Source organism: Notamacropus eugenii, chromosome 6 (genome assembly GCF_028372415.1).
Source record: "Notamacropus eugenii isolate mMacEug1 chromosome 6, mMacEug1.pri_v2, whole genome shotgun sequence".
Taxonomy (NCBI): domain Eukaryota; kingdom Metazoa; phylum Chordata; class Mammalia; order Diprotodontia; family Macropodidae; genus Notamacropus; species Notamacropus eugenii.
Genome location: NC_092877.1, coordinates 196,810,248 through 196,837,465, shown reverse-complemented (window position 1 = coordinate 196,837,465; position 27,218 = coordinate 196,810,248). Strand labels below are relative to the sequence as shown.

At 38.3% G+C, this 27,218-nt stretch overlaps 1 protein-coding gene across 1 annotated transcript in view; it reads right to left on the bottom strand.

The window, feature by feature from the left end:
* The window catches only part of SLC9A4 (solute carrier family 9 member A4), a 103,177-nt gene extending 76,214 nt beyond the window's left edge, over positions 1–26,963 (bottom strand). Inside the window, exons 1-2 of the mRNA XM_072621732.1 lie at positions 26,056–26,963; positions 727–1,190 (exon numbers count right to left, since the gene is read on the bottom strand). Coding sequence (XP_072477833.1) covers positions 727–1,190; positions 26,056–26,350 — 759 coding nt within the window. The 5' untranslated portion in view covers positions 26,351–26,963. The remainder of the gene's footprint in view (positions 1–726; positions 1,191–26,055) is intronic.
* Between the last annotated feature and the right edge of the window lie 255 nt (positions 26,964–27,218).

Genomic DNA, 27,218 nt, shown 5'->3' with positions numbered 1-27,218 from the left:
GTAATATAGGTTTATAGGATTTAAAACTAGAAAAGGACCTGAGAGGTCATTTAATCTAACCTTGCAGATAGAATAAACTGAGGGCCCCAGTGGTTAGGTGACTTACTTAAGGTCATACTGGTAGAACATATCAGAACAAGAATTTTTACTAAGGATCTTTTGCTCCTATTCCAGTATTCTTTCCCCACCATTAGTTTGTCTCTTATAAAAAGCTACATTTGTACCTATTCCATGTTAGTCACACAACTGGGAGTGATTTAAAAGATATTATTTAAGAAAAAAAAGACAACCTACTCCCCAGTCATCTCCCATCAAAGTAATATTCATTTAACTCAATTCTTTTGGAAACAAGACAGAAAAAACAGAAGGATAAAAACCTTTAACTATTGCTTCTTCCACTGTGTGAAAGCCCAGAAGAGCCCTTAGCAACAATTTCCCTATGCTAAGTGAAAAATTGAATTTAACTACAGAGCTACTTGTTATGTCCCTCTGTTATTTTTTTAAAGAAGTGATTAGTCTACCAAATGACATGTAGAATTAGTAAGCTGTTATATAAGTAATGCAGATACTAATTAAAGTCACCATAATCTATCATACCCACCACTGAGTCTGAAATCTGTCATGTTTCCCATAATAGTCAATTAGGAGCATACTATCTCAATTAGTCCTATGGCTACTCAGTTATTCCTAACCCCACACTTGATGTTCCCATCCCCTGAAACTTACCACACTTATCCCATCATTGAGCAGGGCCTCCCCAAAGATCATCATGTATAGTTGCTCATTCACATGAGCCTCCTCAAATACTGCCAGCACTGCCACAGGGTCCACCGCAGAGATCATACTCCCAAAGAGCAGATTTTGAAGCAAGTTGACATCACTGAGGCCAAAAGCCTTGATTTGGCATATCAGGTAGAGAGAGAGACCAATGCCAAAGGCATTCAAAAGGGCCCCCATTCCTGACCACCATAGGATGGAGCCAATGTTCTCAAAAAAGGGCCGGGTAGGCATGAAGTAGCCCCCTTCAAGGACGATGGGTGGAAGGAGGTACAGGAAATAGATGCTTGAATCCATTACAGGTGGAGATTTGTGATCGGTGCCAAAGATGATACTCCCCACAAGAGCACCAACAATGATCAGGAGGCAGCTCTCTGGCATAAGACCTGGAAGCTTGTGATAGAGATGGAAACCTAGGAGAAAGCAGAGAGAGGTAGGGTTTCAATTCATTCATCAAACATTTAAGTATCTAATACTGCATATGAAAGGCAGTGTGCTAGGTATTAAAGTATACAAGAACAAAAATAAAATAATCTTTTCCTCCAAAGAATTTACATTTGATTAGGGGGAAATAATACATACACAGAAAAATAAATGTAAAATATATACAAAATAATTTTTAAGAGGCATGTGAAGGAAATTGAGAAGACTAGCAATCCCAGAATGAAATTTTTTTTAATGTATTTTATTTTTAATTTATGAAATAAAAGAAGCATTTCCATAACATACCATTAAAACAGATGATTGCAGATGAAACTGCAAATTTATTATGTACAACTTGCTATTCCTTTTAAATATGTAAGAGTTATCATATACATTTCTTATTTTTTCCTTCTCCACCACCTGCCCTAGAGATGACAACCATTAGATACAAATATGTGTATATACCCATAAATATCTATATCTACATATATGTATATATGTTCACACACACACATGTACGTTGTATATGTAAAAACCATTCTATATATACTTGGATTTATCAGTTCTCTTTCTGGATGTAGATGTCTCCCTTCACAGTTCCTTTGTAGTTAGTTTGGGTATTTATAATAGTCAAAATGACTTAGTCATTCAAAGTTGTTTTTTTTTTTATTTAACTTTTAACATTTATTTTCACAAAATTTTGGGTTACAAATTTTCTCCCCTTTTATCCCCCCCCCCCCAAACCCAAGCATTCTAATTGCCCCTGTGACCAATCTGCTCTCCCCTCTATCCTCCCTCCCTGCCCTTGTCTCCGTCTTCTCTTTTGTCCTGTAGGGCCAGATAGCTTTCTTGACCCCTTAACCTGTATTTCTTATTTCCCAGTGGTAAGAACATTACATTTGATCCTAACACTTTGAGTTCCAACATCTTTAGCTCCCTCCCTCTCCACCCCTTCCCCTTGGAAGACAAGCAATTCAATATAGGCCAAATCTGTGTAGTTTTGCAAATGATTTCCATACTAGTTGTATTGTATAGGACTAACTATATTTCCCTCCATCCTATCCTGTCCCCCATTACTTCTATTCTCTTATGATCCTTTCCCTCCCCATGAGTGTCGAACTCGGATTGCATTCTCCTCCCCATGCCCTCCCCTCCATCCTCCCCCCCACCCTGCTTGTGCCCCTGTCCCTCACTCTCCTGTATTATGAGATAGGTTTTCCTATCAAAATGAGTGTGCATTTTATTCTTTCCTTTGGTGGAATGTGATGAGAGTAGACCTCATGTTTTTCTCTTGCCTCCCCTCTTTATCCCTCCACTAATAAGTCTTTTGCTTGCCTCTTTTATGAGAGATAATTTGCCCCATTCAACTTCTCCCTTTCTCCTCCCAATATTTCTCTCTCACTGCTTGATTTCATTTTTTTTTAAGATATGATCCCATCCTCTTCAATTCACTCTGTGCACTCTGTCTCTATGTATGTGTGCGTGTGTGCATGTGTGTGTGTGTGTACTCCCACCCAGTACCCAGATACTGAAATGTTTCAAGAGTTACAAATATTGTCTTTCCATGTAGGAATGTAAACAGTTCAACTTTAGTAAGTCCCTTATGACTTCTCTTTGCTGTTCACCTTTTCATGGTTCTCTTCATTCTTGTGTTAGAAAGTCAAATTTTCTTTTCAGCTCTGGTCTTTTCATCAAGAAAATTTGAAAATCCTCTATTTCATTGAAAGACCATTTTTTCTCCTGAAGTATTATACTCAGTTTTGCTGGGTAGGTGATTCTTGGTTTTAGTCCTAGTTCCTTTGACTTCTGGAATATCCTATTCCATTCTTTTCGATCCCTTAATGTAGAGGGTGCTAGATCTTGTGTCATCCTGATTGTATTTCCACAATACTTGAATTGTTTCTTTCTAGCTGCTTGCAATATTTTCTCTTTCACCTAGGAATTCTGGAATTTGGCCACAATGCTCCTAGGAGTTTCTCTTTTTGGATCTCTTTCATGCGGTGTTCTGCGGATTCCTTGAATATTTATTTTGCCCTCTGGTTCTAGAATCTCAGGGCAGTTTTCCTTGATAATTTCATGGAAGATGATGTCTAGGCTCTTCGTTTGATCATGGTTTTCAGGTAGTCCCAGAATTTTTACATTGTCTCTCCTGATTCTATTTTCCAGGTCACTTGTTTTTCCAATAAGATATTTCACATTATCTTCCATTTTTCGAATCTTCATGCTATGTTCTGTGATATCTGTCTTTCTCATAAAGTCCTTAGCATCCATTTGTGCCTTTCCAGTTTTGAAAGATCTATTTTCTTCAGTGAGCTTTTGAATCTCCTTTTCCATTTGGCTAATTCTGCTTTTGAAAGCATTCTTCTCCTCATTGGCCTTTTGAACCTCTTTTGCCAATTGAATTAAGCTAGTTTTCAAGGTGTTAATTTCTTCAACATTTTTTTGGTTCTCCTTTAGCAGGGAGCTGATCTGCTTTTCATGCTTCTCTTTCATCCCTCTCATTTCTCTTCCCAGTTTTTCCTCCACCTCTCTAACTTGAGTTTCAAAATTCTTTTTGAGCTCTTCCATGGCCTGAGCCCATTGGGTGGGCTGGGACACAGAATCCTTGATTTCTGTGTCTTTGCCTGATGGTAAGCATTGTTCTTCCTCGTCAGAAAGGAAGGGTGGAAGTGTCTTTTCTCCGAGAAAGTACCCTTCAATAGTTTTATTTCTTTTCCCTTTTCTGGGCATTCTCCCCAGCCAGTGGCTTGACCTCTGAATATTCTCCTCACACCCACCTCACCTCCTGGTCCTCCCAGCTAGCGTTTGGGGACTGAGATTCAAATGCTGCTTCCCGCCTTAGGGCTTTTGGTGGGGGCAGGGCTGCTATTCAGTGTGAGAATTAAGTTCAGATGGTCAGGTCAAGGCAGAGCTGCCTCTCAGGCTCTGTTCCCTCAGGGGGTTTACGCACAGACCTTCCACAATGGATCCAGGCTCCCGCCCACTTGGGGAGCCCCTGTCTGCAGCCGCCTCTCAGCTTCTATCTCCCAGGGGGGCCCGAGCCATGGGGGCACCCCACTCCCCTCTCGACCCGCCAAAGAGACTCTCTCATCGACCCTCATCACCTGTGGGGGGGGGGGGTGGCTTGTGCCGCCACTGGAGATCCCGTCCCTGAAGCCTGCTTGGATCTGTACCTTTCGGAGTTGCGGCCACCGCAGGTCTGGGCTGGGCTCCGCGTCTGCAGCGTGACGGACCTTTTGGGAGAGGTTTGCAGGTCCCTCTGTGGGTGGAGGGACCCGCGTGGCCGCTGGAGGTCCCGTCCCCGTATCCTGCTTGGATCTTTTCCTCACGGTGTCACGGCCACTGCAGGGCTGCCCTCTGCTCCCAGTCCCGGCGCCCAGTCCTCAGCGTAAAGGACCCTCCCGTGAGAGGTTTGCAGGTCTCTCCAGAACAGAAATCTCCCTCGCTCCAATATTCTGTGGCCTCTGGGTGCAGAATTCACGGTGAGTTGGTCTCCTCTAGCCGTTCTGTGAGTTGTGGGTTCGGAGCTATGTGTATGTGCGTCTTTTTACTCTGCCATCTTGGCTCCGCCCCCCTCAAAGTTGTTCTTAAAACAGTGTTGTTAGGGTATACAAAGTTTGCCTGGTTTTGCTCATTTAGCTTTTCTTTATTTGGGGCAAGTCTATTCATGTTTTTTTTTAAGATCATTGAGCTCATCATTTCTTATAGCACAGCAATATTCCATCACAATCATATACCAAAACTTGTTCAGTCATTCTCCAATTGATGGGCATCCCTGTAATTTCCAGTTCTTTGCCAACATAGAGAGCTGCTATAAATATTTTGAATATATAGGTTCTTTTCTTTTCTCCTTTACTTTGGGAAACAGACCTAATTGTGATATTGCTGGGTCAAAGGGTTTAGGTAGTTTAATAGCTCTTTGAACAAAATTCCAGATTGCTCTCCAAAATGTTTGGACCAGTTCACAATTCCATTAACAATGAATTAGTGTCTTAAGTTTTTGACATACCCTCCAACATTTGTCACTTTCCTATTCAAACATTTTTTGTCAATCTAATAGGTATAAAATGATATCTCATGATGGTTTTCATTTTTATTTCTCTAGTCAATGATGATTTACAGCATTTTTATATTGCTATAAATTGTTTTGATTCCTCCACTAAAAAGCTACCTGTTCATATCCTTTGATCATTTATCAATTGGGGAATAACTCATATTCTAATATATTCTGACCTGAATAAACCACAGCTGGAGTACTGGATTAGGTTTTAGTTATCACATTTTAGCAAAGAGATCATGGTCATACAAGCATTTCGAGAGAAGAGTGACCAGGTATATTAGTAAGCATCTGAAATACATAGGAGGTCCTGCTATCACAGGTTCTTAGATATGCATTTATAAAAGGAAAGGTAACTCCTGAGGGGTTAGCAATCACTTTATTATCATTCACTTAGTTCAGGGGAAAAAATCAGCACCCTGAACTTCAGAGGGAATACAGAGAAATCTAAATCAACAGACAGCGCTTCTGACAGTAAGCAATACATACATCAAAAATCACACAAACTTTCTTCCAAAAACTAAGCCTCAAAGTAAAACCATACCTCAGAGTCTTTATACACATTTTAGAGACAGAGGATATCACAACCCTTGAGAACCAGTGGCTCATTAACAAAAGGTGTGGGCCTTCCTACAAACCTTCCAAGGCCCTTTAATGGGTGGGGAAGATCTTCTTCAATCACATTATTCAATTAGAGGTCCTTGGTTATACTAAAAACAAACAAATAAACAAAAGCAAAAGATCCTACTTTGCTTGCTCTTACACCAGGATATTATTGAAAATCTGAGAGACTAAAGACTCTTATCTTGAAGAAGAGACAAATCAGGGCACAAGAGACATAATGGCCTTCAGCTATCTGAGGGGCTTTCACGTGGAAGATGGATCCTGAGAGAAAAACAGAACCATGTAGAAAAATTGCAGAGAGACACATCTGGACCCCATCATAAGAAGGAAAATCGTAACAATTAGAGCAATAGAAAAGTGAAGTTAATGGAGAGGGGAAATACTGGGTGTCTCCTCATTGGAGGTATTCAAGGTAATGTTGTGAAAAAGATTTGTGTTCACATACAATTGGAGTTGGATGGTTTCTGAAGTTTCTCCCAACTCACATAGTTCAGTATAACTAATACTAGTAGAAAAATGCACGAAGGGTCTATCTAATATTCTTTTTTTAATAGTATTTTTTCATCAATTACATATCAAAAAAAGTTTTAGCATTCATTTTTTTTACAAGACTTAGAGTTCCAATTTTTTTCCCTCTTTTCCTCCCCTCCCCTCTTCTGAAAATAGTAGGCAGTTTGATGTAGTTTATATACGTGCTATCATGTAAAACATTTCTTTATTCATCACAATTGTGGAAGAAGAAATAGATCAAAAGAAAAAAAGAACACAAGAAAGAATGAATTAAGTAAATGCACACACACACACACACACACACACACACACACACACACGTATGTCTCCATCTGCATTTAAAGTCTATCAATTCTTTATCTGGATATGGATAGAATTTTCCTTCCCAGGGTCTTGTACCTTATCTTGGATCATTGTGATATTGAGAAGAGAGGAGTCATTCACAGTTGCATATCACACAATGTTGCTGATACAATGTTTTCCTGGTTTTGCTCATTTCACTTTGCATCAGTTTGTGCAAGTCTTTCTAGGTTTTTCTGTAATCTGCTTACTCACCATTTCTTATTGCACTGTAGTATTCCATTACATTCGAATATCACAGCTTGTTCAGACCTCTAATTAATGGGGATCCCCTAGATTTCCAATATTTTGTCACCCCCCCAAGACACAAAAAATATCTTTGCACATGTAGGTCCTTTTCCCTTTTTTATGATCTCTTTGGGATATAAATCTAGTAGTGGTATTGCTGAATCAAAGGGTACCCACAGTTTGGTTGCTCTTTGGTCATAATTCCAAATTGTTCTCCAGAATGTTTCAATCAGTTCACAACTCCATAAATAGCACATTGGTATCCCAATTTTCTCATATCCTCTCTAATATTTATCATTTTCCTTTTTTGTCATATTAGCCTATCTGATTGGTATAAGTTGGTTTTTCAGAGTTGTTTTAATTTGCATTTCTCTAATCTAAAGTGATTTAGAGCACTTCTTCATATGCCTATAGATAGTTTTGATTTCTTTATTTGAAAATTGCCTGTTCATATCTTTTGACCGTATATCAATTGGAGAATGGTTTGTATCCTCATAAATTTAACTCAGTTCTTTACATATTTGAGAAATGGGGACTTTTATCAGAGACACTTGCTGTAAAGATTGTTTCCCAGCTTCCTGCTTTCCTTCTAATATTGATTGCATTGGTTTTGCCTGTACAAAAGCTTTTTAATTTGATATAATCAAAATTGTCTATTTTTCATTTTGTCACGCTCTCTATCTCGTTTGATCATGAGTTTTTCCTCTCCCCATAGACAGGACAGTTAGACTATTCCTTGCTTTTCTAATTTTACTATTCCATTTTTTACCCTTTATCAAGATGTAGATTTCCTTATCTCTTTTAATGTTTTTTTTTTCCCCTTTTACTTTGTCCAAGATCAAGATTTCTATCCCTGCTTTTTTTTCAACTTCAGCTGAAGTATAATAGATTCCATTTCAGCCTCTTACTTTTACTCTGTGTGTGTTTCTCTGCTTCAAATGTGTTTTGTAAGCAATATTTTGTAGGATTTTGGTTTTTGATCCATTCTGCTCTCTGCCCCCATTTTATGAAAGAGTTCTTTCTTCCCATTCCCATTCACAGTTATCATTACTAACTGTGTATTTCCCTCCATTCTATTTTTCGTCCTGTTTGTCCTCTCTCTCCTTTCATCCTTTCCCTCCTCATCTGTGTTTTGCTTCTCTCTGCCACCTCCCCCAATCTCCCCTTCTTTCTGTCAATTCCTGCCCCTCTTCTTCCCTCCCCCTTTATTTTATCTCCTCCCCTCCTACTTCCCTGTTGGGTACAACAGATTTCTACATTCAACTGATTGTGTATATTATTCCCAATTTGAGCCAATACAGATGAGAGTAAGATTCAAACAATGTCCATCACTCACCCTCCCATATTCTCCTTCACTGTAATATGTGTGCCTTGCTTCTTCATTTGAGATAATTTACCCCATTCTACTGCTCCCTTTCTTCCACATCCATTATACTCCTCTTTCTCATCCCTTAATTTTCTTATGTCATTCCCTCAAATTCATCTTATAACTATGCCCTCTGTCTATGTATATTCCTTCTATCTGTACAGTTGGTAGTAACTTTTCATATGGCAACATATCCCATGTAGGGATATAAATAGTTTAACTTTACTGAATCATTGTTTCTTTTTCCTTTTTTACCTGTTTATGCTACTCTTGGGTCTTGATATTGGAGGTCAATTTTTTAAATTAAATTCTGGTCTTCTCCTTATGAACTTGAGATCCTATTTCATTGAATGGCCATTTTTTCCCCCTTCATGAATTAAACTTAATTTTGCTGGATTAGTAGTTGTCTGTCCTTCATTCTCAAAAAGGACAATAACTTCAGAGAGGTGATGTGATGATATAAAAGTGAATTTAATTTAAATGAGGAAGCACTGTGTAAAGTCACCAGCCACACTTTCACCTCTGGAACTGTATGAGTCCAGTGACCAGATACAGATCAAGACAACTGGAGGACCCAGGATGCAATGGGGAACCTTGGACTTTTGAAGCTAAGGTATTTAACAGGTCTTAGTTTGACTCAGGCAATGCCTACTCATTGATTCAGGGTTAATAAGAAAGGAGACAAAGAATGACTTCTTGAAAGGAAAAGAAAGAAAAAAAAACAAGGAAAGAAAAAAAAGAAAAGAAAAAAGATCCTGGAGTAGAAGACCCTCAGGGTTTCTGGCTAAAACAAAAACAATTTTCTATTTACATTAATTCTGAGCCAATCAGACTCCAAACAATGAAGAAGCAGGGAATCACTCTGTCCTTGACTGCCGGGTAATCTTGGTTGTACGCCTAGATCCTTTGCCCTCCAGAATACCTTGCTTCATAACCTCTAATCATTTAATGTTGCAACTGCCAATTCCTGTCTGACCCTGATTGTGACTTCCCAATATTTAAATTGTTTCTTTCTGGCCACTTATAGTATTTTCCCCTTGACCTGATAGTTCTGAAGTTTGGCTATAATGTTCCTTGGGGTTTTTATTTTAGAATCTCTTTCCTGAGGTGATTGGTGTATTCTTTCAATGTCTTATTTTGCCCTTTAGTTCCAGGACATCAGGACAGTTTTCTTTCATAATTTCTTGAAAGATGTGGTTCAGTTTCTCCTTTTGATTATGGTTTTCAGGTAGTCCAGTGATTCTGGTATTGTCTCTTCTGGTTCTACTTTCAGGTTAGTTGTTTTTCCATTTTCTTGCATTTTTCTCAATCTCTTAAATTTGTTTGATTGATTCATGATGTCTCGTAGGACAGTCATTAGATCCGACTTGCTCAATTCTAAATTTTCAGATGTGGTTTTCCTCAATTAGCTCTTATACTTTCTTTTCCATTTGGTTAACTGTACTTTTTAAGGAGTTGTTTGCCTCACTGGATTTTTGTATCTCCTTTTCTATTTGGCCAATTCTACTTTTTAAGCAGTTTTTCAAGGTGTTGAACTTTTTTTCACAATTCTCTTGATTCACTCTCATTTATTTTCCCAATTTCTCTTCTATCTCTTTTATATGATTTTTTATCTCTTTTTTTAGGTCTTCTTTGCAATCTTTTGGGGCTTGAGAACCACTTCCTATTTTCTTTAAGTTTGTGTCCATAGGTATTTTGACATTTTTGTCCTCTTCTGAGTTTGTTACTTGGTCTTCCCTGTCCCCATAATAACTTTCTATGTTTAGATGCTTTTCTGTTTGTTTGTTTTTGGCTCATCTTCCCCCTCCACCCAGACTTTTTCTTTTCTTTTAAATTTGAACTCTGCTCCCAGGGTGGAAAGGACCTATGTTAGGAACTTCAGCCTCTGGATTTTTACCTAGTGCTGCAATGATGTTGCCCTGAGGTCCATAGGGGCCTCTTGTTTCTGGTGCAACACTGAAGGGGTGGAAGTTATCTGGTATTGCTGGAGGCCTTAGGGGTCTGGTAGCTTACCTGGTGCTGAGCTAGGGTCCTAGTGGTGCTGTCTGGAGAGTTCTGAGGCTTGGTGGGTTTTTTCTGCATTTCCCCATGACTATGCTGAAGGACATGGCAGTCTGGTCTCTGGAGTCTACCTGTTTGCCCAGGGCTATGTAGAAGCACATGGTGATTCTTGAAGCTGGAATCTGCCAGTTCCTTGCTATGCTAGGTACTGGGAGGGAAAGGGGGAGGATGGGGGTTACTGATATTGGCATTTGCCTGCTCCAAAACACTGGGCTTAGGTTCCCCTTCTGGTTTGGTGAGGTGGAGCTTACTGCTGGATTGCTGGGACCCTTCCCATCCTGGACTGTGCTCCCCTTTTACCTCAGTGAGGCAGACCTTTCTTGTCAATTGTCCAAGTTTCTTGTGCTAAAAGACCACTCCATCACATCTTTCTGCTAGCTCTGCTGTTCCAAGATTTATTCTGGGGTGGTATTTTATGGTTGTTTGGAGGTGAACAGGGGAGAGCTACAGCAATTTACTACATATTCCACCATCCTGACTCCCAGAATTGTTATGTAGTATTCTTTCTTGTAACTTCCCACCTTCAGTCCAACAAAGATTACAACATAGTATATATATGAAAAGAATTTTGAATCTGGAGTCAAGTTGATTCAATTCAATAAGTAATAGTTAAGGATCACTGTGGGCCAGGTGCTGTGCAACCATAGGTGCCGGGAATATAGAAACAAAATGAAAAAAAAATCTGAATCTAAGAAGTTTTCATTCTATTTGAGTCAGAATAATGAGATTCAAATTCAAACTCCACCATTTTTTAAAGCTGTTTGATCTTAAGTAAAACAAGTTTTGAAGGCCTTAGTTTCCATATCAGCAAAATGAATAGGTTGGAATTATTTATTTCTATGATCACTTCCTTATCTGAAAGCAATGAAAATGCTTATAGACAAGGAAAAGGAAATGAGAAATAGTGCCTCAATTGGACTTAAGTCTGAGTTTGAAACCAGATATTAGGGATAATATAGTTTATTCAGAGATCTGATAGTCAGCTTTAATTCAGTTCAATTTGTTAGACATCTAGTATGTTCAGAGCTCTGTGATGGGTGATTGGGAAAGATTTTAATATTAGATAAAGGCTAAATGGTGTTCTCCTAGATCTTAAATTCCCCTAGGAGGATATGATATATACACAAATAGCTATCACGGAGAAAGGCATAAATAAAATGCTATGTGGTATCATTGTTCCCAGTCTCTTCTTTTTTTTTCAAGGAAGACTTACTAGAGGAGGTAGTATTTAATATAGGCTTCTAAGGATGGGTAGGAATTCCTTGGGAACAGTTCATCCTAATTAATTCAGTCTAAAAGGAGTTCATTACTAGGATGATTATTAGAGTAGTAACTGAGGAGGGGACGGATTTGAAAGGTAGAATCAGTAATTTCATAGCTAATTGAATACAAATTCACAAAATCAGAATTGGAAGAAATCTTTACAAGTCCTTAAGGCCAACATTGACTTGATAAATGAATGTTCTGGACAACGTCCTCTAATACACGGTCAATTCTTTAATCAAATACTCAGTAATAGTGAACTCACTCCTTCATGAGAAAATCATTTTTCCCCCAAATTTATAGAAGCCTCTTCCCTTTATTGAGTACTAATATTTCAGTCATTTTCCTCAATTGGTCTTGGATTTCCCTTGTGCAATTCCACAAGACAGTCCTTTAAATGCCTGAAGATAGATATCATACTTAAGTTTTCTCTTCTTTCAAATACTCCTTATATCATAGGATTCTCATTTCCCTTACCATTCTCAGAATTCTCTTTCAGACTTCAGAGTCAAATATAATGCCAGTTCACTTCAATACATATTTGTTAGATGCTTATAGTGTACTACATTCTGAATTACCAAAAGCAAAAATGAAAGCATCTATGCCTTCAAATAAATTATGCTGTACTGGAGGGATATTTATAAACAGATAAATTAATAACAGCTAATTTAGAGAAGAGAAGAATATGATAATAACTGAGGGGAGGGTCAGGAAAGGAGTTTTAGGAGGTGGTACTTAAGGTACTTTAAAGTAAATTAGGTAGTGGTGGGGATATGTTCCAGATAGTTTGAGGAAGGGCCCCTAGATGGCACAGTGGATAAATAGAGCACTGGGCTTGAAATTAGGAAGGCCAGATCCAGCCTCAGATTCTTACTAGAAATGTGACCCTGGCAAGTCACTCAACCCTGTTTGCCTTAGTTTCCTTATCTGTAAAATGGTCTGGAGAAAGAAATGGTAAACCATTCCAGTATCTCTACCAAGAAAACTTCAAATGGGGTCACGAAGAGTTAGACTAGACTAAAATGACTGAACTGAATTTAAGAAAAAGTACAGAGCAAAACACAATGTTATGTATGGATAAGAGATAACTTCTCCCTGTAACTGGATTAGAGAATTCATGAAGGGAAGGAATATGAAGTAAGACTGAAAGTATAATTGAAATCAAAATTTCAAACATGGGACAGTAGGTACCTGGTCCCACTGACAAAAACTGACTAGACACAAGGAAGAAACTGACCTTACACTTGGAGAATAAAGGCAATAATAATTTCAGTTTCAGACATGTTGAGTTTGAAATATCGATTGGACATCAGTTTTGATGCCCTGTAGGAAGTTGGAGATGCGATCCTGGAGGGATAAATTTGGAAGTCATGGGTGTAGAGGTGACAGTTGTAAATGAAGAAGACAGAAGAAGAAGAAGAAGCAGAAGAAGAAAAATAAGAAGAGAAAGAAGAAGAGGAAGAGGGGAGGAGAGAGAGAAAGAGAAAGTCACAGACAGAACAATGTGAAACACCCACCTGAAGTCGTCAGGATGATGGCAAGGGACCAGCATATAAGACAGAGAAGAAGCTGTTGATGTGAAAAGTGAACCAGAAGAGTGTTGTGTCTCATCAAAATAAAGGGAAAAGTAATTAGAGAAATAAAGGAGTGTTCAATAGGGTCAAATTCTGTACAGCAAAGATGAGCACTGAAAAAGACAATGAATGAATTTGACTACTACAAGTGACTTTTCAGAAAGTAGTTTCAGTAGGATAGAGGACAGAAGGCAGATTTCATCAAGCTAAAGTGAGAGAGTTATATGGAAGTGGAGGTATCATAAGTAAAAAGCTTTTTTTTCAAAAAGCTTGGCAATAAAAAGTAAAAAAAAAAAAAAGAAGAGCCGAAGAAAGGCATTTTCTTTTCTTTCTTTTTTTAAGAATAGGGAAAACTAGGGAATATTTGTAGCATATGGAAAAGAAGCAGTGGGAAGTGAGTGACTAAAGATGAATAGGGGACAAGAGATGACTCTTAGGGCAAGATTCTGGAAGAGGAATGATAGGATGTGATGAAGGGCACAGGAAGGTGGAAGAGCTTCAGCAAGTTTGAGAAATATCTCTCTTTCTGAAACATAACAGAAGTTAAAAAATAGATGATGAAGCTGAGAAGTTTTGATGAGTGGAAGAGGGAAGTGGAAGGATTTTTCAACATATCCTTATCAGTAAAGAAATGTCATTTACTCTGAGTATGGAAATGGGGTTATAGTTGGGAGGCAGGAAGAGAGATGAAAAAGGTTTGAAACAGTTACTATGGTGAATAGGAGAAAGAACCAATAAGAGCAGACAAAAGAATTGCTAAGCAACAGGGAGGGCTTTGCTAAGGTTATAACTCTAAATTTACAGCCAGTGAAATCAGCTCCATTTTTGACTTTCTCTGGATGCCTGGAATAAGAGAGGAGAACAGATCAGTAATGGCAGAAGGTCCTGGCAGTGAGGAATTTTAGGGTGGCAGCTAATGAATCATTAAGTAGCAGATCATGGGGTCAGTGCTGGCTTTGAGGCTGATGAAGAGTGAGTAAGATGGAAGGGGAGGAGAGGTAGGGGTAAAAGGACTAGAGATGATGATGAGTTTGAAGAGCAAAATGAAGGAGTGGAAATGGTAGAAGGAATTGGAGGGGACATGATCACAGAATACAGTTCTAAACTTTGAGATCTAGAAGGGGAAGAAGACAAAGGGAATAAGCATTTATTAAACACACCTACCATGTGCCAGGCATTGGGGTACATGCTTTACAAATATTATTTCATTTGATACTCACAATGACTCTGAAGGGTAGGTGCTATTATTAACTACATTTTATAGTTGAAGAAAGACTTGCCCAAGGTCACAGAGCTAGTAAAATGTCTGAGGTTGGACTTAAAATGAAGTCTATCCATTGTGCCATCTAACTGCCTCTGGCTCAGTTCCCTGGCAGCCTGAAGTTCTAAGTTATGACCATGTGCATGTGACCATGTGTTTCTGAAATGGGAGAGAAAGAGGTCACTGAGTGAGGTGTTTGAGTAATTGAGTAGCTATGGTGTAAGAAGAATTATCAATATGAATACCAAAGTCCCTGAGGATTATAAGAGAAGATTGTGTGTGTGTTTGTCCTTGCTTGCCGAAGAAGACCATGCCATCGGAGAAATAATGACATGACTTGCACTTGACTTTGTTTTGAGTGAGGGAGGGCTGTGCAGGTTACCAGCCTCACTTCTCCTCTGGAAACATCTGAATCCAGTGACCAGATATTCATCGGGATGACTAGAGATGACCCAGGATGAGGCAAATGAGGTAAAGTGACTTGCCCAAGGTCACACAGCTAGTGAGTGTCAAGTGTCTGAGGTGAAATTTGAACTCAGGTCCTCCTGACTCCTGCACTGGTGCTCTATCCATTGCACCACCTAGCTGCCCACAATAAAAGAAGATTATCATGGGGAGGAGAGGAGGGGGAGGGGGTGTTGGGGAGGGTCAATGCCAAAGATTGTGAGAATCTTATGGGAATGACCTAGAGGTCAATAGATGACTATAACAAGGATAGGGAGAGGGTGGCATATACAACTACCACAGATCAGAAAGGTGGAAAGGAATAGATGAATGGCTAAAAGTAGCTCTGGACATCAAGGAGCAGTCCAATGTCTCCTCCTGACCCTCTTCAGTCATTTTCAGTTACGTCCAACTCTTCATAATGCCATTTGGAGTTTTCTTAGCAAAGATATTAAAGTGGTTTGCCATTTCCTTCTCAGCTCATTTGATAGATGAGGAAACTGAAGCAAAGAGGGTTAAGTGATTTGCCCAGGGTCACACATCCAGTAAGTGCCTGAGGTCAGATTTGAACTCAGAAAAATGAATCTTCATGACTCCAGGCCAGGTTTTCTATTCACTGTACCACCTAGCTGCCCACTCCTAAACTTGTCAAGGAGATTTGGAGAAATAGTCACATTAAGGCATGTGGGGTATTCACAGGAAAAGCCACTTTTTATGTAAAGAAAAGGTAGAAGGGGAAGTAGGGACTGTAAGGGGGAGTTTCCCAAAAATGGAGTTGGGATTCTCAAAGTAATAGAATTTTAGTTAAAAGGAACTTCAATGGCCACCTAGTTCAAATCTTACCTGAAACAGGAATTCCCTTGACAACATTTTGACAAGGATTCAGGGATTCTGTGAATAACTCAGGGGAGTTACAAGCATTTTAGGACTAATTTCCAACATACACAAATCTCTGTTTCGATTTTCTCCTTTCATCTTTTTCTTTAACAACCTTTTTTTTAAATTTCATTTTTCAGTTAATGAAAATTTACCTTCTTTTCCTCCCTCCTCCTCTACCCCCTCATTCAAACAGAAAGAAAAACAAAAACCCTGTAACAAATATATATAGCCAAGCAAATAAATTCCTTCATTGGCCATGTGCAATATAAATGCCAGTATCAATGAAAGTAGGCCAATATATACTATGTATGTATGCATGTATATATTTGTACATGATAAGGCCTAGGGAGGAATTTGCACAGAGAGACATGAATGACATATAGTGTATATGACATAGCCAATGAATGAATTTGTTTTGCTTGACTATGCATATTTGTTAACAAGGATTTTTTCCTTTCTGTTTTAATGAGGGAGTGGAGAAGGTAGAAGGAAAAAAACTATATATATAACTATATATATATATATGTATGTATGTATGTATATACACATGTATTCTTGCACCCTGATTTCATCACCTCTCTGTCAGGAGGTGGGGAGCATGTTTCATCATGAAACATGGAATTGTAGTTGGTCATTGTGTTGATTTGCTCAGAATTTTTGTCTTTCACAGTTGTTTGTCTTTATATTGCATTATATATATATATATATATGTATACACACATATACATATATATATTCATATGTATATATGTGGGTGTATGTGTATATATGTGTGTATATGCATACACATATACATATATATTCTCTCAGTTCTCACACACTCTGCATTAGTTTCAACAAGTCTTCCTAGAGTTCTCTGAAATCTTTTCTTAGCTCTTTTCCCTTCCAAAATCTTTGATGATATCTTTGTGAGTGAGGACACACCCTCAGAGATTTGGGAAATACCATACATATCTTTAACCAGGTGTCTTCAGTGGGAGCTACATGTTGACAGAGACAGAGAGACAGGAGACAAAGAGAGAGAGAGAGAGAGAGAGAGAGAGAGAGAGAGAGAGAGAGAGAGAGAGAGAGAGAGAGAGAGAGAGAGAGAGAGATGTACCTTTGGTTCATGAGAGTGCAGCAGGACTATCATCCCCTTATCCCCTTATTTTGGACTATTCCAGTGCTACCCAAGATTGATTTTTTTTTCTGACTGTCTTGTCACACCATTGACTCACTGAGTTTGCATTTCCAAAGAGTTTAGAATGCAGCCTTTCAACTTTGGTTTATCCTATTAGTAAAATAAAAACTATATACTACTATATATTTCTTTTCTTCTAGAATCTAAGCAGTCAGAAAATTCAAAAAAATCAGAATGTTTTTTGTTGATATTTTTATTTCTACATCCAGTATCTAAAGAGAAATTAATGACAAGAAAATAATCTGATGTCAGGGATTTATTCATGATTCATTTAACAAGTTTTTTTGTTGAGTATTAGTTATTTTTATGGCAGTGTGATAAGCCTTTGGAAGATACCAAAATGTTTTTAAAGTCCCTGATTGTGAAAAGCTTACAAACTCATTAGGGGCCCAAGAATACACATAGCAAAAATTAAATAATAGTATGACAGTATAATTCTAGTCTAATCCAGAATGCATTTATTAAGCTCCTACTATGTACACTGTAGTGTTAGCAGGTCTGAAGATATAAAGAAAATGAAAAACATTCTCTGCTCTCAGTTTAGTTCAATAAACCTTTATTAAGTGTCTACTGTGTGCCAGGTACTGTACTAAGGATACAAAAAAGAGGCAAAAAATAGTCCCAGCCCTCATACAGCTTATAAGCCAATGAGAGAGAGACAACATGAAAACAAATATATACAAAGCAAGTTTATATATATATATATACACACACATATATATCTCACATATATATATATGTATATATGATAAATAGGAAATAATTAAGAGAGGGAAGCACTGGAATTAAGAGGGGTTGGGGAAGACTTCTGTAGAAAGTCAGATTTTAGTTGTGACTTAAAGGAAGCCAGAGAAGTCAGCAGTTGGATTGAAGGAGGGAGAGTGTGTGTTCCAGGCACATGGCGTAGCCAGAGAAAAATGCCTGGAGCAGAGAGATAGAGTGTCTTATTTGTGGAAAAGGTAGAAGGCTATTGTCATTGGATGGAGGAGTACTACGTGCCAGGGAGAAAGGTGTAAGATTGGAAAGGTAAGAGGAGGTTAAATAATAAAAGGCTTTGAATGTCAAATAGAGCATTTTCTATTTGCTCCTGGAGACTATTGGAGTTTATTGAGTGGTGTGTGTGTGTGTGTGTGTGTGTGTGTGTGTGTGTGTGTGTGTGTGTGAGAGAGAGAGAGAGAGAGAGAGAGAGAGAGAGAGAGAGAGAGAGAGAGAGAGAGAGAGAGAGAGATGATCATAACTGTGTTTTAGGAAAATCACTTTAGTGGCTGAATAGTAAATGTAGTAGTGAGGGCATGAAATTATGGGAAACTGCACTAGAATAGTGGTCATTTCAGAGGAGAGAAGGGAACATACTTGGGAGATGTAAAGGTGAAATCAGCAAGCCTTAGCAACAGCTTGTATATGGTGGGTGAGGGATACTGAAGAGTCCAGAAAGATTCATAGGTTAAAAGGCTGAGGTTCTAGGAAGATGATGTTGCCTTCTACAGAAATAGGGAAGGTAGGAGAGGAGGGGGGATTTAAGGGAAAATGAGTTTTGCTTTGTATATATTGAATTTAAGATGACTACTGTAATCAAGTTCAAGATGTTTGAAAGGCTAATAGAGATATGAGAAGAGACATTGGTGCAAGAAAGGTAGATCTGAGAATCATCAGCATGAAAATGGCAGTTAAATCCATGGGAGCTGATGAGGTCACTAAGGGAAGTAGTATAGAGGGACAAGAGAAGACCCAGGACAGATTCCTGAGGGTTTCAACCTATGGTTAGAGGGCATGATCTTGAGGAGGATCCAGTAAAGGATATAGTGAAAGAGAGGGCAGATAGGTATAAGGAAAACCAGGAGAGAGTGGTGTTTCAAAAACCTAAAGAGAAGAAAACATTCAGGAGGAGAGAGGAGGTAGAAATGACATATGCATTTACTTGATTTGAGAAATGTAAGAACTCTAAACATATTTAGGTTTAGGAAAAACTTCTCATAGAAAAATATACCTGAGGTTGACCTTAAAGTAAAATAAAGATTCTAAGAGGCAAAGGTGAGAAGAAAGTGCATTCCTGGCATGAAGCACAGCTTCACAGAAAGTCATGGAAGTAAGAAGAGGAAAAACATGTTCAGAAAACAGCAAATAAGCTAGTTTAGCAAGAAAGCATATAGTGTGTGCTGGTTAAAGAGCCCTGGACAGGTGACTTAACATCTCAGCACTCAGGGAAACCGTCTATGACCTGGTACACTTTGGTAGAAAGAATCATTTGTTTATTGTGAATTCCTAACCCCATTGAAATCACAGGTCTGTTTAAATATTTTTTAAAGCGTATTGTGTTCAGGGCAGCAATATACAATAAATGAGTAATCACAAAGTGCTTTAAAAGTCACGATGGTGAAGTAGAGTTAATGAGTCACTGAAAGGTCTTGAAAGGGGAGGGAGGCAGAAATAGTCATAGGGAGAATCTACAAGATTTGACAATTGATGAATTATAGGGGTGAGAGAGAGGGAAGAGTTAAGGATGACACTGAGGTGGTGAACCCAGTTTAATGAAAGATACTGACAATTAAAATAGGGAAGTTTGGAGGAAATATAGGTTAAAGGAGGAATATAATGAATTCTGTTTTGAACATGTTGAGTTTGAGATACTTACATAACAAAGAAGTGGTCTCCAGCAGGTAACTGGAGATGTAGCACTGGAACGCGGGATAGAGACTAGGGCCGGATATACGGAACTGGAAGGCATAGGCATAGACATTATCATCGAACCCATGAAAGATTATAAGATCACCAAGAAAGAAGACACTGCAAAGAGGAAAGGCTGTAAGGACAATATGTTATAGAAGACAGGGCACTAGATTCAAATCCTGCCACAAATACCAGTTGTGTGACCCTAGGAAAGTCACTTAACCTCTCTGTGACTGTTTTAAAAAAATTAATTAGCAGAGTGGATTTGAGAGAAGAGAGTGAAGAGGAAGGGAGATGTGTGAGTAAGGTTAGTGCAATAGTCCAAGTAAGAAGTCGTGAGAATTGTCCTAGGATGGTGGCAATGGGACTGGAAAAGAGGGATTGGATGTGAAAGCCAGATTAAATTCTTGACATTTCCTCTTATCTTCTAAGTACTTCACTTGTTCTCAAATGGAAGAGCAAAAACTTCTAGCTTAATTTGTTACTCCATGAAGGAATCAAGCTCTATAGGATGTATACTGAATTGTTCAGGAGTTATCCTCAGCTTCACCAACTGTTTCATCCTCTTTATTCAACAGTAGATAGAAGGTGCAGTGGACAGAATCATGAAGACTCTTCTTTCATGAGTTCAAATCCAGTCTCAGAGTCTTAGGTATATGATCGTGGGCAAGTCATTCAACCTTGTGTGCCTAAGTTCCTCATCTGTAAATGAGCTGGAGAAGGAAAAGATAAAGCATTCCAGTATCCTTGCCAAGTAAAATGAGGGGCATGAAAAGTTTAACACAACTGAAACGACCAAACAATAACGATAACACCTGTGTTTGTCTCGGTTTCCTCAACTGCAAAATGGGGATAATAACAGCATCTTCATCACAGGGTTGTTGTGAGGACCAGATGAAATACTGTTAAAGGGCTTAGCACATGCTGAGCACATAGTAGGTGCTTAACAACTATTCATTCTCTTCCCTTGCCCTTATCTTATGGGTAAAGTGTTGATTAGGTGTTATGGCTGCTAACAGGTTACTGGTCAATTTTGTGGGGAAGCCTGTGATGTGAGTGGGATAGAAGTGAAACTTTTAGCTCAGTTACAAGGTCAGTAATAACAAAGTATTTACAGTTACAAAGTCAGATCTACTTAGCTACTTTCCCCAAACTTTTAACTAGACTGAGAAACATTAGAACTTTCCTCTAAACATTTTGAGTTGAGTACCATATTTTCATAGTTCCTAGGGCTATTAGGGGTCTCAGAGATCAATCTACTCTATTTATCCATAAGATCCATGTTGAGGGATCTAGTTATTAGTTTTGTCAAGACATATAGTCTGAGTTGTCCTGAGCTATGGAAGATGACCCTATGTATCAGTAGAAAGAATTGTTTAGTTTGAGTTGCAGAAAGGATCTCAGTTGTCATTTAGTCCAACCCATACCTTAAATGAGAAGTTCTTAATATGACGTCCATTAAATCATTTAAAAAATATTTTTATACCTGTATTTCAAGATAATTGGTTTCCTTTGAAGTCCTCTGTTTATTTTATGGATCTAAAAACATTTTCTTGAGAATAGATCAATATATCTCACCAGATAGCCAAGAGGGTCTGTAATGTATGAAAATTAAGGACCTCTGTTAATGGTACTCCCTTTACAACATACCATTACAACAATAGGAAGATCACTGTATTTATCACGAAATAATGGGATTAGATGGCCTCTAAAATCTAATTCTAAAGTTTGTGACTGTATGTATCCCTCATAACCCAACTACCACTGCCACTATCTTCTTTCCATTAGTGTATAAATGCCTCTATAACACAGAATGTAAGCTTGCTGAATGAAGATTAGACCCTTATTTTTAACTTTGTAACCCAGTGTCCAACACAGTACATGGTACAGAGCAAAAACTGTTGATTGATTGATCAATTCCACTCCCTCGCTAATTTTATGCACATGTTTTTGTGTCTCTATTTAATCTATACTCTCTTGTCCCAACAATGCCATTATTTGTATTGCCTTGTCCCACTTCCAACAATAAAGGTCTCAACATAAGGTCCAAAGTGAATCCATGTTATGCTACATTCTGCTATAAGGCATATAAGTCTGTAATATGGCTACAAAATCATTCATGGATCATTGTAAAAACATACACACAAAACTGATGATAATACCATCTGCTATATGTCACCACAGGGAAAAGATATTAAATTATTTCCCATTTTAAAACTATGCTCTTGATACACACATTCTGAAGTTTACTCCTTTTGTGTTGTGTGTCCGACTCTGACTTAACATTTTTACAGGTCTAGAGTTTCTCTGAAAAGCTCAGCAGTCAAACATCAGACCTGTATAAATCTAAAAAGGTACTGGGCAACCATCAATGAGCTGAAACAACATGGAATGGGTGATTAAATTAAACATCTGGCTTGATCCCATTTGCTTTTCTTGGTAAAATTTAAATGTGGGTCTTTACACTCCAGATTTTTCCTGCAATTAATTTGACTGTGACATTAAAAGAGTAGAGGAGAAAGCTGCAGAGGAAAAAAAATGTAATTTGATCTAAAACATAATGAACATATTGTGAGTTACTACTGCCCATCAAATCCTAGATCTGAGATGGATTGGGGGGGAGGAGAAAAGGAAGAAAGGGGAAGATCCTAACCAGGGGATACAGGCTAATTACAAATATCTGGAAGGCAATATTTCAATAAGCACAAAAAAAAAATGGCTTAAGAGGATAAGAAAGAGGTTTTTTGTGCTTCCTCAATAGTACTACAGTACTTAGTGTTATAGGATATTTTCTTCCCCACATCCTAATATATTAGAAGTGTTATTGTCATGTTCATTTTAGAGATGATGAAGGAAAGTTTCAGAGAAGTTAAATCTTCTTAACTTTAGAGAAGTTAAATAATTTACTGACCATCATATAACTAAGAAGTGTTACAGTCAGGAACTGAACCTATAATGACTGTCAACTCCAGGTCTTGCATTCTTTCTATAATAGGATGATGCCTCTCTTTCATTTAGCCCAATGATTCAACAAATATGTTTATATTTTTGTAATATCAAGATGTGGGGCAGTTAAGTGCCACAGTGGATAGAGTGAAGGATCTAGAGTTAAGAAGACTCAACTTCCTGAGTTCAAATCTAACCGCAGACACTTAATAGCTGTGTGACCCTGGGCAAATCATTTAACCCTGTTTGCCTCAGTTTCCTCATCTGTCAAATAAGTTAAAGAAGGCCATGGCAAATCACTTCAGTATCTCTGCCAAGAAAACCCCAAAAGTGGTCATGAAGACTCTGACATGACTGAAAATGACTGGACAAATATTAAGATGTAATAGACATGAGCAACTTAGATTGAAAATTCAAGAAGGAGAGTTAGCAATTAACTTGTTCTGTAAAGTGTCATACCTAGGGATTTCTTCCTTTTTTTCTTTTGGAAGCAGATAATGATTATGAAGAAATAATGACTGCAGTTTACATAGTGCTTCAAGATTTGCAAAGTGATTTGCATATATTACATCATTTCGATTCTCGACATAATCCTAGGATATAAATGTTAGAAGTCCCATTTTATAAAGAAACTGAGATTGAAAAAGGTCAGTGTTTAAGGCAGGACTTGAACTCTAATGTCAAGCCTATAATTTTATGCAGTATGACAAAGTAAGAAACAGTTTTTATAATAAAGAATATTTTAGAAGTGGTGTATATGGGGTCTGTGAATTTACAGTCTTTAAATTCACCATTTTCCTTCCCTTCAGACACAAAACTCGGCTAAATTCATTAAAAACGATGAAAATGAATGTCCCTTAATTTTTGTTCAGTCATTTTAGTTGTATTGACTCTTTGTGAATGCATAATTTTAATTGCTATAAAATTTCTCTAAAAACATGGCATCCCTTCACCAATCCGGGTCTCAGCTTCTACATCTATAACATAAGATCTTTATTTTAAAGTCCATTTAGCTTTGAAATCCAAGGATTCTATGCTATTGACACATCACAGACTTAACATTTAGAATTAAGAAAGCTGTAATTAAGAAACTCCAATTTACAATTCTGTTCCTATATACCTGTTATAAATAGTATTTAAATCATTCCTCAGAGTTACAGATTATGAATGAAGATGAGGTATGATCATGATGAAGTACAAAATTTCTGCCCTAACATGCTTCTTAATTATATATTTCTGATTTTTTTTCAGCAGAATATGTAAATTTAAATATACTGTCCCCAAATAGCTGCTGGGTAAAGAGGTAAGTAGATCATAAGTGATGAGCTCATGACACACTTAGGTTTTAAAATTACCTGTTAGGTTTTCCAAGGGAATAAAGTTTTCTAAAGCAAACATGAGCATTGGTGACTGAATATCTAGAACACTATTATTTCGGATTTCAAGCAAATAGTATAAGAGGCCCAGAATCTTACAATTCTTATTCATCCTTCATTCTTTAGTAACCCCAAAGCAGCAGAAGAAATAAGATATCACTGTAATATATGATGATGACATCTCTATAATCACTAAAGATGGCTAGATGTTGACCAAGTCCCCTGCCCCCAATAGCAACAAAGTATGATTGAGTGCCAATTTTCATAACAATATTCTACTCCAATATTTCCAATATTTAAATCCACTACTAAAGAAAGAATTAGCTGTATCCATATACAATGACTCAGAGATACCACAGCTTGGCATATGCTTCAAGGAGTTCAATGATAAAAAGAAAGTTCCCACAGATACCAAATAATTAGAGCAGCATGTCTTATAGTAGCAAAGAACTGGAAACAATGTAGATGTCCTTTGATTGAGGCATGGTTGAACAAATGCTAGCATTTAAATGCAATGGAATATTGCTATATGGTAAGAAATATGATGAATACAGAGAAGCATGGGGAAATTTCTATGAACTGATACAAAGTGAAGCAGCTAGAACTGGGTAAACAACATGCCAATGACTACAACAATCTAAAATGAAAGAACAACAAGAAAACAACAGAAACAGAATACTTTCAAATTATGAGGACAAAGTCTGTTCCCAAAGAAGAGATTTCAAAATGAACCTCCTTGCCTTAGCTGAAGCAGGAGACTATTAGGCAGCTAATACAGGACTTGGTGGCTATGTTGGTTAGTTTTGCAGAACTGTTTTGTACTTCCTCTTTTTAATTCTTTGTTTTAAAGGGTGGTTCTCTGAGAGGGCAAAGGTTATGGGAATATTGGAAAATACAGGTTATATTTCTTAAAAGATATGAATAAAAATTTTATGAAGAATTGACCAGAAGCAAAAAAGAAAGATAAATCACTGCTAAAGTCATTTTGCCCACAAACTCAATGAGGGGATCTACCTATGAGATCCAAAGTGGGAAATGATGATTGAGGCAAATGGTGATTCAGAGCTTGAAATATTTGGATATGTAGCTTCATTTCTCTCTTTCCTTCATATGTGTTCATTAGAAAGAGCACTCTCTCTGAAGTCAGAGGCTGTAGGTTCAAATCCCATCTATGATATTTCATACCTCATTCACTGGGCAAATCCCTTATCCTTTCTGGCCCTCAGTTTCCTCATGGATAAAATCAGGGAGGGGGTAGCCTAATGCCTTCTGAGTTTCTCTCTACTATAAATCTATGTCCCTAAGTACCTTCTGGGATTATTTAAACCACTTGACACAACATATCAGCATGGATATTCACACAGAGGCCTCTTCCATTAGAATTTAGGCCTTGAGCCCAGATTGACTTTCTTTTATAAAAAGAAAGTGGAGACCAACTGTGTCCTTCCCTTTTGGCTAAGCATTGAACCAGTAATTTAGAGATTAACATCCTACAGCCTCAAAAGAAAAAACTGTGATGCTCAAGTGATTTGTAAGTTGCCTTTTAAAAGAAATCCCTCTTCCTGCAAATCAATAGCAGCTACTGCCACCGTATGAACTTACAGGTACGTATGAGAGAAGAGGGTTTTGTACAATTAGAGTTGGACCTTGACTTACATTTTCAGCATGAGGCAAGCGCATTGTGATCTATGACTGGTGCTGCTCATGCTCATCACTAGAGAAGCTGAATTTTTTTTTCCCCATGGCAAATAATTAGTCACATGGCATCACACCCAAATTGGGAAGGAAGCAGCCACTGCTGAGGCTAAAATAGCCATCTGTGCAAAAGTGGGCTCTCCAATACCAGGGCATGATTCAGAAGTGATAATGTTTCTCTTTTAAATGGCTTGAGACCTACGGAGGAATTTATAAATTTCCTCTTATCTTAGTTGAGTGGAACAGAATTTCAGAAAATACAAAGACTCACAAATAGGCATGCATATGTGAGGATGTGTGCATTCACACACAAACACAAACACCCCCCCTCCCCATACATACAAACAATATGCTTTTTACCCACCTATTTTTGCAAGGGATGCAAGAAGTATCCAAAGAGTCACTTCATACGGAATTTGTACATAATCATAATCCAGAGAAAAAACAGGCAGTCTCTCATCTTGCTCAGAGCTGGCAGGGGTAGCAGCAGCAGAAGCAGAAGCAGCAGCAGCAGCAGCAAAATGAGCCTTAGGTTCAGAGAGAGAAGTAGAGTTGCTAGATACATTCAGATCACAGGCAGCACCAGGAAACTTGAGGACCACCAGCAGCAACGGCACCCAGTTCCAAGCATTAGGAGGCACAAAGAGATGAGAAGCCATGGTGTGGATTTCAGCCTCCCACCTATGTACTTGTATGATTAAGTGAGCAGCCCTCCACAGGGCTTCTAGAGTCTCCTAGGAAGCCACACTGCATGCACCTTTGCCACAGGTAGCTCCCCTCCTGAGGCCAGTCTCCTAGGTCATTCCCAGCAGTGAGCTGTCATGTCAGCAAGTTCCCAGTTCTGGTGTTCTCAGACCTTCTCTGACGCACAGGCATCCAGACAGCTTAACCTCTGTGTCAGATGCAGGTATGGGTTAGACTGAGTGAAATCCAGGTAAGACTCTTCATCAGCTTCAATTTGGCCATGATCTGAAATGGAACTGATATAGGGGGGAAAAAAACCAGTCACTTCTCTCAAATCTGATCCCAAGCTTCATAGCATAAGGATTCTCCTTTATGTGGGAAAATTAAGGAGGATGCAAAGCCCATTCCAGATCCAAATGAAGTTCCTTCTAAAAAGAAGAAAATAAACCCTTTCCTCTTGACTCAGAGCCCAGAGAATGTTGCGTTTTGTGGAATGTGTGTGGCTTTTTTCAGGTGCTTTCCTCCTCCTCCTTTTCTCCTCCCCCTGTTCCTTCATTTATTCTCTATGGCCAAGAGAGCAGGTAGCTTCTGAACCATTCTTAATTAAGCGCACTCCTTTGACTTTTGTAGTGAAATGCTTCCCCCGCGTATGCCCTCCAGAGCTTACACTGGTGGCACCTAGTGGGCAACCGCTACAACTACACCTTTGCATCACTACACCTGGGGCATTTTATTGATGAAACATCTGCCAAGTACCCAGTAGTTACAAAGTACTATGCTACCTACTAGGCGTAAAGCACACAAGAAGAAAACACAGTCCTTGCACTCAAGGAGCTTGTGCAG